Source organism: Haliotis rufescens, unplaced genomic scaffold (assembly GCF_023055435.1).
Source record: "Haliotis rufescens isolate VD_foot unplaced genomic scaffold, xgHalRufe1.0.p SCAF_17, whole genome shotgun sequence".
Classification (NCBI taxonomy): domain Eukaryota; kingdom Metazoa; phylum Mollusca; class Gastropoda; order Lepetellida; family Haliotidae; genus Haliotis; species Haliotis rufescens.
Genome location: NW_025963857.1, coordinates 14625858 through 14640620, shown reverse-complemented (window position 1 = coordinate 14640620; position 14763 = coordinate 14625858). Strand labels below are relative to the sequence as shown.

The following is a 14763-nucleotide window of genomic DNA, read 5'->3' as shown; positions in this document are numbered from 1 at the left end:
TTTCAAATCTCATTGGACATGCCAAGTCATCCTAACCAAGGATTAACCAATCAAAACCGAGAAAACTTTAAAAGTTCATAATAACACATATAATAACAAATCCACGTGACTTATAATAGTATCACTTCCGTAACCCCAGGCTTTTAATAGATACTGAGGTATTTGACAAAGTAGGGAAGTACATGTACATAGAAGTAAATTTAATAACCGATTTAAAAGCACGGCTATCAGTCGCAGCTAAGGAATCGCGTAAATTAGCTCAATATGTGCCATATAAAATAAATTTGTTGTTTACAGTAGGTTGATAGGAGAATTTTATATTCTCTTTCGTTTAAAAATCAAAGTAACCTGACACCACGAAGAATAAAACGTGATATGAAAAAAGGATAAGAAACCAAAATGACACATATATTTAGAATATCTATTACGCAGTCGCACGAGTTTGCGACATACGGTACAGTAAGCATGCAGATAGTCAGTAAATTAGGAAATTATACATTGATACATTAAAATTGGGGTTGGAATGCGAAAGACAATATGACGCATCAGTGGGAAAGTTAATTTTACTAACACTAAAAAATCTATTTAAAGTCCGTTTTGTTCCTACATCCGCCTTTGTGACAAAACGACATTGGCCTCGGACAAACTCTTCCGATGCAGAGACTGCGTGATTGTGAATGTTGTCAAGTGTGACGTCATGGAAATTGACACCATAGTTCGATTGATACGTGAAACATTAATGTTGTCGTACACTCGGTAAAATTGTAAAGAATGTTTTTAAAATATTTCTACCCTTTGGAGGTTGAGATTATTTAAATTATCCCTGTCATAAATAACATTCCTTTAAATAATAACAGGCTGTTGAAAATTTTGGCGAATGAAATAAAAGAAACATTGACATCTGCTTGCGCTGTTAAGTGTTCGCATACAGATGACTCCGATCATGTACGTACAAAAACACCCTGTTTTATACTTTTCTAATTGAATCGCCTGTATACAAACTCATTTATTTTCCAATATTAGAAAAGAAGTCAAGTATGTTTTCTATTATATATACTAGTATTGTATGACAATGAACACATGTGCCCGGAAGCACACCGGTGCTCTAATTATACTACTTCAGGGCTCAGGTGTTGATTATTGCATAAAGTTACCCTCAGGGCCATGGATATCGGGATAATTATATTCGGGGAGTCTCACACTCCGGCACAGGAAGGACTTAGCATGACGCCACTGTCGTGTAAACAAGTTTATTTGCACATCACGTGACAGGACTTGATTTGTAAACAAAACAAGAGAAGTTTATGCTATTGATGCTTTACAGACTGTTTCATGAATACTATAAATATATCCTACTAAACAGTCGGATTGGATTTGACCCAAAATTACAAATGTTATCAAAACGTCACTGGATGAAAACAGTCGCCGCGGAACACAGCAAACCTACCGCCGCAGTAGTAACCTGCCGGGCAGAAGGAAGTATACGCCCATTTGATGGTGGCTGAAAATAAAACGAACAAGAACTGTTTTTTTCGATGGGGATGTATTTGACACAGGTATTATAGTTGTGCTTTGGACCTTGAGTTTGCAGTGTTTCCGCGACTATCTTCAGCCTATAGTAATTGTAAATTCAATTTCAAGTTAATACTTTCTTTTGTCCGGCAGTTCGAGCCATGATAAAAAGAATGATTCGGTTGGATTCCAAGACTTTACTCATCAAGGCAGTCGTAATGTCAGACTCCACAACATCCTACAGCACGAAACATTTTTTCACAGTCATATATTTATCACACTCGTTGATATTAAATAATACATTGGGAAGTAGAACAATTAGAGAATAACCGATAACGAATCTATGATATTGATCAGTTGCTATGCATCCTGTAATCGAAACGAAAAACCAACGCGAGCCTGTTTCTCTAACATATTTCACATAAAGAGCCAAAAGTATGTTTTGTGTAGGTATAGGTTTAGTTCTTCAGGTTCAGTACATACTTACACGACCCGTGAAGATCCGGGGTAGAATACGTCTTCAGCAACCCATGCTTGACGTAAAAGGCGACTATATGCTTGTTTTCAGAGACGACTAACGGGATCGGGTGGTCAGGCTCGCTGACTTGGTTGATGCATGTCATCGTATCCCAGTTGCGTGATGTCAATAACTGGATTGTCTGGTCCAGACTTGAATATTTACAGACCGCCGTCATATAGCTTGAATATTGCTGAGTGCGGCATTAAACAAACAAACAAACAAACAAACAAACAAACATAATACATTGAGAATTAGAACAATTAGAGAATAACCGACTGGCTACGGGGAATCACGGGTTATATGTCCAGATTTAACGAATCGGCTTTCTATGATATTGATCAGTTGCTATGCATCCTGTAATCGAAACGAAAAACCAACGCGAGTCTGTTTCTCTAAAATATTACACATAAAGAGCCAAAGATATGTTTTGTGTAGGTATAGGTTTACCTCTTCAGGTTCAGTACATACTTACACGACCCGACCCGTGAAGATCCAGGGTAGAATCAATCTCATTAAAATCAGATGATCTTAGTTCTCGCTATCGCTTTGTTTAGCTTAGATCTGATTTTAATGAGATTGGGGTAGAATACGCCTTCAGTAACTTATGCATGCCGTAAAAGGCGACTATGCTTGTTTTAAGAGGCGACTAACGGGATCGGGTGGTCAGGCTCGCTGACTTGGTTGATGCATGCCATCGTATACCAATTGCGTGATGTCAATCACTGGATTGTCTGGTCCAGACTTGAACATTTACAGACCGCCGTCATATAGCTTGAATACTGCTGTAAATAATCGAGTCTGGACCAGACAATCCAGTGATTGATAGCACAAGCATCGATCCACGCAATTGGGTTCGATGACATGCATCAACCAAGTCAGCGAGCCTGACCACCCGATCCCGTTAGTCGCCTCTTACGACAAGCATAGTCGCCTTTTACGGCAAGCATGGGTTGCTGAAGACCAATTCTACCCCGGATGTTCAAGGGTTTCGTTCGTTTTATCAGTTATTACTTCTTATGTGATCATCATAATTATGGTTTTATTACGGAAACATGACTCAGCGTAAAGGATACAAAATTATCCCTAGATGGGTTCTTATTACCACAGATAGCGTCAGATAATATTAATTAAAGCACAAAATGCGCCACACACGTTTTCTCACAGAAGGGTTTGGTTGACGGACAAGGGCAGCTTTGAATGCCAGTGGTCTTATAATGGAACGCTGTCCTTGCATACAACATATATATATATATATATATATATATATATATATATATATATATATATATATATGTATGTATGTATGTATGTATGTATGTATGTATGTATATATATATATATATATATATATATATATATATATATATATATATATATATATATACATATCATGGCTGCGATGTGACACTGTCATAACGTTCTTGTTTTGACGTAGGTTCAACAAAACAGTTGTAATCGGGCGATTGCGCATTCTAGTATCGGTGCCAGTTGACCCCGTTACCCACATACCGTGTCCGGAAAATGTGTCAGTGTACAGGGTATGCAGTGACGCGTCACACTGCTTCCGTCTACAACTTTAAGTCTTCCTTGTTCGTAAACTTTGCCATTGAACACAGACATGCAGGAACGCACACGTCACTACAAGGGGAAAATCCTATATTCACACAAATACGATTCAATAGGACTTTCATTTTTCAAAATCATTATTACAGACAGGTCCAGCTGACTCAAGTCACGCGTTATCATATGACCACGCGCTGTACTGGACCCTCTATCAGTATCCATGGTAGTTATATCGAACAGAACATCGCCAAGATGGGCCGAGAGCTGACGGTGTGCGTTGTCGTCCTGGGGGTACTCTGCTGTCTGTCTGGGGGTGCGGCCTCGGGGGCTCGGGGGCCGGGATATCGGTCCATCAACGGAGGGTCTAACTGTGCAGGTAATATAGACTACTCCATCACATTCCTACAGTTAACTTTTCATTTATTTCGAGGAAATACATGCAGTGAAACCTATTTATTCCGAACGGTGTATAAATAGAGAATACTACACTCATCCTCGTTAAATACCATTTTTTCGAAACGAGTGGACTTTCTATGGTATTGTCAGCTTAATGTGGGAGGAAAGCCGGAAGTGATGCAGGTCTTAGACGTTTACCACTTCAAAAAACCGAAATAAGAGTGTTAGGAAGAGTTTTAAATCGTTTTCACCAATATTATTCATACTTTGCACCCACACGCGGAATCGACCCATGACATGCGAACGTTTAAACCACTATCCTACACCAGTAGCTCCTTTAGAAAGGACTGGATGTCTTTCGTCAAACTATAAAAAGAAATTGAGGATTTGACTTTTTTCAAGAAAAGACAAACGTTCTATTTATTATTCTGAAAACGAAAGTGCCATTTAGACTGAAAGTAAGTTCTGTCAAAAAGTGTATATTCAGAAAAAAAGTGTTTTTCCATAACTAAATGAACTGTGAAGATCCGGGATAGAAATGATCTTCAGCAACCCATGCTTGCCGTAAAAGGCGACTAACAGGATCGGGTGGTCAGGGTCGCTGACTTGGATGATGCATGTCATCGTATCGCAGTTGCGTGAATCGATGCTCATGATGTCAATCACTGGATTGTCTGGTCCAGACTCGATTATTTACAGACCGCCGTCATACAGCTGGAATATTGCTGAGTGCGGCGTTAAACAACAAACAAACCAAACAATCAAATCCATAACTAAATACAGAAATAATAACTATATTGTGCTCCTCACAAAAATAATACACGTGCATATACAGATAGAACAAGTGTCATGTATTTTCAATCTTACTGATTAAGAGGGCAAGCGGGGCAGAGTACATACAAAATACAGAATCCGAGATACACAATAATCACAAACCTTGGCTTGTGTTGGTTTCATGACAACAGATAAACAGTGATAACTTATTTAAGCACGTGTGATAATTGATAACCCAATAACCCAATAACCTTTGTGAGAAAATGGACACATTACGCCCATCCATGTTAATGTGGACCATGTATTGCTCAAAATTGATGGGGTGATTATGATGCCTTGGTTGTATCTCACCACAAGAACATATGTAAATTCACACTCTGAAGCCAAGTGGTTTTCCTCTGAACAATAGCCAGGTTCGTCCCGATTATGTTTCTAGGTTTGTCAGCACCATACCCGTGCTCGTTGGCTTCACCGAAGTGGTAAACGTCTGAGACCTGTATCACTTCGGGCTTTCCTCCCACAATAAGCTGACACGCGGTGATATAACTAGAATACTGTTAAAAGCGGCGTTAAACCCAACTCACTCACTCACCAAGTAAGGAATAAAATATACCCATAAACGTTCGCTCAGGTATTCTGCAAGTCATCCAGTATAGATCAATCAATAATAATGAATGAATTGGTGGTTTGATGAATGGATCGGGGTTGGTATGTAGTCTGATTTATTGATTCAAGACAAAGACCGACACTCTAAACCTATGTGTTTCACAAAAGTGGTAGATGTCTGAGACCTGCATCACTTGGGGCTTATCTCCCAAAGTAAGCTGAAACACCGTGCACCGGCAATGTTAGCATCATCCTATTGTTTTTATTATCACAACTGGGGCAAGGGTGACCCAGTCAGCTAAGGCGCCGCAATTCGCTGTGCAGAGTTGCGTCCCTTGGGGACGAGAGAAACCAATGGTCGTGGACTCGAATTCGAGTCTCTTTTATTTTTAGGTATGTCAGCCCCATACCCGTTCTCGCGGTTTTTCCACAGTGATGAACGTCTGAAACCTGCATCACTTCGGGCTTTCTTGCCACATTAAGCTGACACATCGTGATATAACTGGAATAGTGTTCAAAGCGGCGTTAAACCCAACTCACTCACTCTGAACACTAGATTGAACACATGAATGTCACTGAAGATATAACACTTTTAGAACACTTTTAGAACACGTTTAAAGTGTTCCAGGGTGCCGTTGTACAAAACAACATTAGCGCTACAAGAGTCGTAAGTCTATTTTAAAGTATGGCTGTTACGATCACCTTAACGTTAGCTTTGTACAACGGTACCCAGGACAATATGCAGAACACTACCGTCTCGGAAAACTGCTTCGAATAAATATTGGAAACGCTTCAACATGCTAATGATCCACAGTAAATAACCTCTATTTCCTCTTTTATCACTGAACATGTCTCTTGAAGTTAATAGAACTGTAACATAAGAACATCTTTCTAAATGCATGAAAACAATATCTGTGATATTTACAGTTTGTAAAAGTTGTATCACATTGTTGTTCATACATGGTATCCTTGTGCATTTAAAAGCATATTTACAAAATGTTACATAAACAATCTGTTATCCCTAACATAACATTTCATTCTAAATGTGATAATCTCTAGCATAACGTTTCAATCTAAATGTGACAATTACATTCAAAAGATATTGAAGCATATTCTTTTGGGGTTATTCTTTAACGAATGAACTAACATGTAAATAATTAAGCAAACATAGCAGGATACCATGTTTGTGTGTTATTCTCTGCCTTCCTGGGGCAGTTGAGCTATATCTCATTGACGAGAGTGCTTATCTCTCTAATCGGCCAGTTTAAGGCATCACATTTGCCATTCTCAAAGCGAGGCCATGAAAACGCGGGAAAATGAAGGAAATAGAAAGTTAACAAATATTGCAATGAAAAATGGTAGTATTAAATAATTTGACAGAAAATAGATTATCAGCCTACTTATTATAATATATCTTTTAATCCAGTTAAGAATAAAAAAAGTGAGAGGTCTGTACTCCGCGGGTGTTTCTTCTGGGTAAATCTCCCCAAGAAGGATGGTTTTATAGCACCGCCATGACTATAGCATGCTTAAAAAAACCTCCATGACAAATATGTAATAAATGGTTGTTGTTGTTGTTGTTGTTTGTTGTTTAACGCCGCACTCAGAAATATTCCAGCTATATGACGGCGGTCTGTAAATAATCGAATCTGGACCAGACAATCCAGTGACTGACATCACGAGCATCGATCCATGCAACTGGGATTGATGACATGCATCCACCAGCCTGATCACCCGATCCCATTTGTCGCCTCTTACGACAACATAGTCGCCTTTTACGGCAAGCATGGGTTGCTGAAGACCTATTCTAACACGGATCTTCACGGGTCTAATAAACTGTATCTCTCACCAAGAAGATGCCATGTAGCTTGACTCCATCAAAACACGCCCGTGTTCTACACCAGATCACGGGCCTTCAGCAATAGAACACGTGCTATCCTCAACAGAACAGTCGTTTTCGCGTATGGACGCGTCCAGTTTTCAATATGAGAGCACACAAGTTTAGAGTGCAGGTCTTTTTCTTGAGTCAATAAATCAGACTATACATACCAACCCGGATTCATTCATTCGTCTACCCATTCATTCATCCGAATCGATCATTTATTCACCCACCCAGACGTTCATTAAATTAAAAAGACCCGTGAAGATCCGGGGTAAAATAGGTCTTCAGCAACCCATGCTTGCCGTAAAAGGCGACTATGCTTGTCGTAAAAGGCGACTAACGGGATCGGGTGGTCAGGATCGCTGACTTGGTTGATGCATGTCATCGATCCCAATTGCGTGGATCGATGCACATGATTATAATCACTGGATTGTCTGGTCCAGACTCAATTATTTACAGACCGCCGTCATATAGCTGGAATATTGCTGTGTGCGGCGTAAAACAACAAACGAACCAACTATTAAATTAAATTAGATTTGATTTGGATTTGAAGACTGGCAGAAGATGTGAATGGTCGTTTATGAGTATATTTAAGTGCTTGCTTGATTGAGTGTGGTTTATGCTGATTTGAACAGTATTCCAGTTATATCACGGCGTGTCAGCTAGATGTGGGAGGATAGTCGTCGTCATGCAGGTCTCAGAGGTTTACCACTTTGGTGAAACCCACGAGCACGGGTATGGTACTGACATGTATGGGTATGGTAATCGGGGCGAACCGGGATTCGAACCCACGATCATAGGTTTCTGGTGTGACCAAGGGAGGCAACTCTGCACAGAGCGTTGCGGCGCCTTAGACGCCTCCTCAAATCCCAACTGTTCACCAGCTCCTCGCACTGAGCGTGGACACCGCGGGGAATCCTCGATAAAATGATAAAATATCAGGTTCCTGTGGAATTGCAGTATCCAATCATTGCCTTTCAAGCGCGGATACAGAATTTTGGAAAAGGTGGTGTTAGTGCACTTCAAGAACAAACATGCTTGTAAGCCAAAAACAGGGTGTGGGGTGCTAATTGTCTCATGCTCCCTACCATTACCAGATGTTAGTTAAAATATAACGTCGCATCGACATAATTTCATCCATATAGCGACGTGTGTGTATTCCTTTGATTGTACTTGTCCAGACTAAGGTCAGTTTTATAGTGCCAACACAGTTTAACCTACTCAGACACAGCTTTACTGAACCCGAGCCTTGTTTAATCTTAATTCTGAGAGCCAGGCAGAGTAACAAAAAGTACCAATCTTAACGTATTTTGGTATGACGCGGCCGGGGATAGAACCTGCGACCTTCCGCTCTCCGAACAGACGCTCCATCCACTCGACTACAGTCACGGCTGATGAAAAACCGAATTGTATTCACACATTGTTGGGATTCGAACTCGAATCTTGACATGAGGAGCCCACGCTTAACATACTAGGCTACCCAACAATACCCTTATATCCTACGTATCAGTGATCATATCCTGATTGTGTAAGATTGAAATAGCTAATGAAATAAGGCTATGCAAAGGAAAAAACCCCTTTAGAATCAGAGTTAATTTCGGCAAATGTTATGTACTAACGTATCGGAGACACGAGCCCCTTTAAATCTCGAGTTGTCTCCCCCTCCAGCATGCACGGTCGTGATTTCCTTGGTGGAGCAGCTCTCGGAGATCTACAACGAGACGACAGTGCAGGCTCTGGACCGACTCTGCTCCTTCCTACCGACCAAGTTCCAGAATGCTTGCAAAGCCTTCGCCGATTTTGTTGGACCTGTTCTTCCTGAATTGTACGTAACCTGAGCTCTGCGCATGTGCGGTGGAGTATAGACATGCGCAGACCCTCAATACGAATTGAGCGAGTGAGTGAGTGAGTGAGTTGGGTTTAACGCCGCTTTTAACAGTATTCCAGTTATATCGCGGCGTGTCAGATTAATGTGGGAGGAAAGCCCGCGATACGAATTGACATTTTCTGCCCCAGAATCTCTTACATGTGTATATATTATAGTATTGGTCTTGTATACCACATGTTCAACTGTATATAAAACACTGCCCTTGGGTAATGCATGTACATCTCTACAATCCTCAAGGTTGGAAGATGTTGATCAGGTTGGTCACACTTGGATGATTGCTTGTCTTCATGCACCGATGACGTTATCGTTTTTACCGCTTGTAGTCACTGGTAGGCATGGACCAACTCGATTATACAATCACCATATAAGTAAAAGATGACACTAGAAAAAACCCACAAATTTTAGAACTTTAGACCCCTCTGAGCCATTACGAATATGTAAAAAGTGACTTTCCCTTTTTTCACTGTGACTTGGGATGTAAAGATACATTGTTTGAGTGTGTTAGCCACGGCGTGGTAAAGAGGCTGTTGTCTATTGCAGCATCTCTAAGGAGGAGAACCCTGACACCATCTGCCACGCCCTCCCCTTCTGCCACACGGACCCCGGCCATCAACGCTGCCAGGCCTACCCCTCACCATCGGTAACAACACTAGGGTTCAGTGTTTACAAGAACCTTTTGTTTATATGAAAATGAAAAAAACCCACCACTTCCAGTGTTAAATAGAATTCCAAAACTGGAAAACCCCGCTAATCTGGACTTTATGGTTCATCATCAATGCTACAAGTGCGATACGATGAAGCGTCGTTAGTCAGAACCCTGTTAGTCCGGAACCCTAGCTTTACGTACGGTTACTGTTAGGGAGTGAGTGACTGATTATTGCTCAATTATGCAGCTATTCGCGGTGAGTTACTATTAGGAACATATATATATACACTGCAAGTGTTTCCGTGGCATTTGATAGGCTAACCTAGCAATGCCCACTAACGGACTGAAAAAAGAATGGGAGGAGCTTGTGTAGCATTATTGATCATTATTTATATAATCCACCCAAACTACTGCTGTTTCACATTAAATGGTATTTACCTATATTTTTCAGACAGGATTTGAGTTCGGTGTGCGCAAGCGCCGAGAAGTCATGAAACAGCATGGAGTAAGTTAACCTAAAAACAATTTCAGTGACTTCAATTTTTATATCATAAAAAACATATTTTGTGATAATGGATTCATTGTGAGGCCCTCTATATGCGGCGAGGTCCGGCCTATGGAGGTTTCAATGGGCAGTAATGTATTATCTGAACCCTCAAACAGCTTACCGAAACTCAAATAATACGTTTGCAGCTCTCCGTTGAAAAAGCCGACATCTGCAACCTCCCAGGAATCAAGGAAATCTGCGACTACATCGATAAGTATGAACCTATATTTCCTCCTATAATCAAAGGGGCGGTGGGGTAGCCTAGTTGTTAAAGCGTTCGCTCGTCACGCCGGAGAACCGGGTTCGATTCCCCTTTGGTACAATGTGTGAAGCCCATTTTCCGGTGTCCCCCGCCGTGACATTGCTGAAATATTGCTTAAAGGGGCACTGATCTAACGCAATTCCCCGGGACTGGTTGTTGCCTTTGTTATTGTTTTTTCCCAGTGAGTACCCGGATGTATAGCAGAAATCTAGACTAGTTCGCGACCTCTGCTGCGCCATTCGTAAGCGCATTAGTCTCTTGTATGGGTAGTAATAAGGGCGTATGGTCACATTGATCAACAAAATGAAATACAGTTTTCGAGATAATAAGGAAATGTAGGTATCTTTGTGGGTAGCATCGGTAATGGTGACGAAGTTTTGATAAGACACATTTAGCGATTTTCGTTTACACTATTTTGACTTGCAACACAAAGTAAATATTTCACCTGAGCATTTCTTTTATATAGTGTGTATATCTTTTTACTGTCAAAATATGTAACATTTTCAAATTTATTAAACGCCTAAATATTCAGTTATTTTACAAAGTGACTGTATTATTATGATAACGAATTCCAAACATTTTGATGTTTAATGTCATCACCAAGAGACTGAAAATGTTACGTTGAAAAGTACATTTCTATGTTGTTTGGCTTCTAATCCTACATAATAATCAGTTGTGATGTTTGTAGGCCCTTTTAATCGTCTTAATCAATCTGGACAGATTTTTTAGTCAAAATGACTGAAATATTTACACATTTTATAAATTGCCTGAGAGAATCACGTTTTACAAATTGACGGTAATATATACACGCTTACAAAGGAAAAGGTCTGTGAAAACAACGTCTATCGCGCATTGAAGAATTTCCCAACCAAGACGTAGAGAAACAAGGACGAATCGGTTCAATGCTACAGCAAATGAAGGAAAACAAAATGCAAATACCATAATTACAACCTACCAAATTTATGTGTATAAATTTTAGGCAGCTTCCTTGTTCGAGCAATGTATCCATGAATATCCACACAAAGGAACAATATCCCACTCGTCTGCAGCTGTACAAAGAAACTTATTCGATGTCATGTGTCTCTGTAACAATCACATATTTTTAAAAATATATATCGTTTGGGGATATTTTAACCCGTGTCCGTTTCTCAACTGATCACGTAGATTGTTTCAGGTGTTTCTCATAGGTGTCAAGTCTCAAGGGTCAGCTGAGAAAGCCCACGTGACAACTATTTTCATAACGTCCACAGTTCCTAAAAATTCCATTGAGTGATAGATAACAATGATCAATCAATCAACGTATTATCAGTTAACCCTTTGAACAAAGTATGTTGTTTTTACATCGGCACTTCACGCCATGATATGAGTGTATTCCCTTTGTTTTAGTAAACCTAGACATGTAAACACTCACTTTTGACATATCCACTGTGCAAAATAACAGTGATTAATCAATCAACGTATTTTCTGTTAATCCTTTGATGACTAGGAACGATCCGTTGATTTACAAAAAAAAGTAAATCAACTGATCATTAACCTCTTGCTGGTCTGCCACGTGCATATTACATAACACACATTTCACCTCACTTCAAACCTGGATTTAGATTGAATAATTACCCCAGACACAATAAATGCCAAATGGGAACCTTTGTCAGGTAATCTAAGTGGTGCTACCACTAATTGTACCTGTAATAAATTCATTAACTGAGCATCAAGTGAATGACGACAAATACACAAGTGTAGGGGTTATACGAGAAAACTAGGATGACAACAAGGGAGTAGATATCGTATTATCGACGCAATCCGAAATCCGAAAATGCTTTCACTGCATGGATACTTTTTTAGTATTAAACTATAACCATCTGGGGTATTTCCAAATGACGACATCCGATGAGCTCCGCCGTTCTTTTTGTCTGTTTGTTTAGGTTGAAGAAATTAATTAACATGCGCCCTTTATCGAAATCTTTATAGATCCCGGTTAACCAATCATTGTTTATGCAAAAATGCGTAAAACAAATATTGCCTCCAGCCTCCAAGTTTATTTAGCTGTCCTTGCAGACGGTAGCCCAGTCTCTGGTCACGCTCAGTTGCGTTGCGTATCATCCGGGTACTCACGGGGAAAAAACAATAACAAAGGCAACAACCAGTCCGGGGAATTCCGTTAGATCAGTGCCCCTTTAAAGCGGCGTAAAACCATATTCACTCATTCAGTCTTATAATCACATGGGTGATACCCATACATTCTTCTGCGGTTGCGTATTTTAGAAGCCGGACCAAAAAATTATTTGTTAAAAAATATTTGTATTTTTATGCATATAATGTATCGTCCGTCGATTTGCTCTTCAGGACAAATTTGTCTACAATGAAAGTGTCCGTATTAACGAGTTGATATATGTACAAGAATATGGACCACATGCAATAACGGATATGAATATAATATGTGGTTTCCACGGACGCACGCACTGACGCACGAAAACCCATTTTTATTTTACATGTTTTTTTTATACCGTAAAAAAACATCAATGAATATTTTGCAGCATCTTCGACAAACACGATCCAGGTGTTGATGTCGACACTGATGGCTTCAGTACAATAGAGGTGGGTTTTCACATTGTATCTGTAACAATTTCGTACAGACAAGAAACAAACTGATATTCGTTGGTGATGTATTGGGTAGTGGTATCATACTTGTGTTTTGGAGTAAGTTTGCAGTCGGCGGCTGTTTTCAGCTTTGTAACGCTGTATATTTTAGTCAAATCCTGTTTTGAATGGTTTCCCTTTCTTTTGCCCGACAGTTACCGTATTTCCTCTATCAGACGCCCGGGCTTCTATATATTTCGGACAAGCCTTTGACCCGGCGTCAATTAGAGACCCGGCTTCTATTAATACCCCCATTTCACTATGACCACGAATTTAGGTCCCAAAAAGGGATAATTAATTGTATCAATTGATCGACCCGGCGTATATTAGAGACCCGGCTTCTATTTTTTGCACCGAACAATTGACCCGGCTTCTATTAGAGGAAATACGGTAAGTATGGTGGCCGATTAGGGCCATCGCCATACAATTGACCCGGCTTCTATTAGAGGCCGGCGTCTATTAGGACCCGGCGTCTATTAGATCCCGGCCTCTATTAGAATCCTGAGTCTAATAGAGGAAATACGGTAAGTATGGTGGCCGATTAGGGCCATCGCCATACCGCACTGAGATATCCACGCGAAATCGCACCCAAGCGACGGTACGATACGATGTTGCGAAATCGCGACATGATATTGCGATACAGCCCAAAACGAAATAGCGATAACACGCAATGACAGAGCGGTAGAGCGACACGACATGGCGATAACACGCAATGACAGAGCGGTAGAGCGACACGCCATGGCGATAACACGCAATGACAGAGCGGTAGAGCGACACGACATGGCGATAACACGCAATGACAGAGCGGTAGAGCGACACGACATGGCGATAACACGCAATGACAGAGCGGTAGAGCGACACGACATGGCGATAACACGCAATGACAGAGCGGTAGAGCGACACGACATGGCGATAACACGATACGACAGCCGCCATAGTTTAGTAAAATGTATATTCAGTTTTCACACTAAATGTCCATACGGTTGGTTACAGACGCTGCGAGGCACGTCGTGGAGAGGACGTGATTGTGACGACAGTAACGGCGACAGACATCCAGGCGCCAGGTAAGTCTCCGATAGTTGGTTGGTTGGTTTGTTGTTTAACGCCGCACTCAGCAATATTCCAGCTTTATGACGGCGGTCTGTAAATATTCGAGTCTGGACCAGACAATCCAGTGATTGGGATCGATGACATGTATCAACCAAGTCAGCGAGCCTGACCATCCGATCCCGTTAGTCACCTTTTACGGCAAGTATGGGTTGCTGAAGACCTATTCTACCCCGGCGTCTTCACGGGGAAAGTCTCCGATAGACAAGAACAGAACACACCTCTATTTATATTCAGGCCGTACACAACGGCATATGAAGATAAAATTACATTTTCAATCAGGCGACAGGGCAAATAAATACTACATACATGACATAAATGTGTAACTAATAAATGGTCATACGTTAAATACAGGACTTATAAATTATCATAATATTATTGCAAAACATGCTCAGTTTTCTTAAAACACAATCATTTCATTTT

General features: G+C 40.6%; 1 protein-coding gene across 3 annotated transcripts in view; it reads left to right on the top strand.

Moving 5' to 3' along the window:
• The first annotated feature begins 3593 nt into the window (after positions 1-3593).
• Positions 3594-14763, top strand: part of LOC124140897 (acyloxyacyl hydrolase-like) — a 40536-nt gene continuing 29366 nt past the window's right edge. Inside the window, exons 1-7 of one of the 3 annotated variants that reach the window (XM_048397623.1) lie at positions 3594-3971; positions 8922-9078; positions 9682-9781; positions 10239-10292; positions 10481-10548; positions 13131-13191; positions 14227-14297. In XM_048397623.1, the coding sequence (XP_048253580.1) occupies positions 3779-3971; positions 8922-9078; positions 9682-9781; positions 10239-10292; positions 10481-10548; positions 13131-13191; positions 14227-14297 (704 nt within the window). In that variant the 5' untranslated portion in view covers positions 3594-3778. The remainder of the gene's footprint in view (positions 3972-8921; positions 9079-9681; positions 9782-10238; positions 10293-10480; positions 10549-13130; positions 13192-14226; positions 14298-14763) is intronic. The other 2 variants (XM_048397622.1, XM_048397621.1) reach the window with 2 other exon arrangements.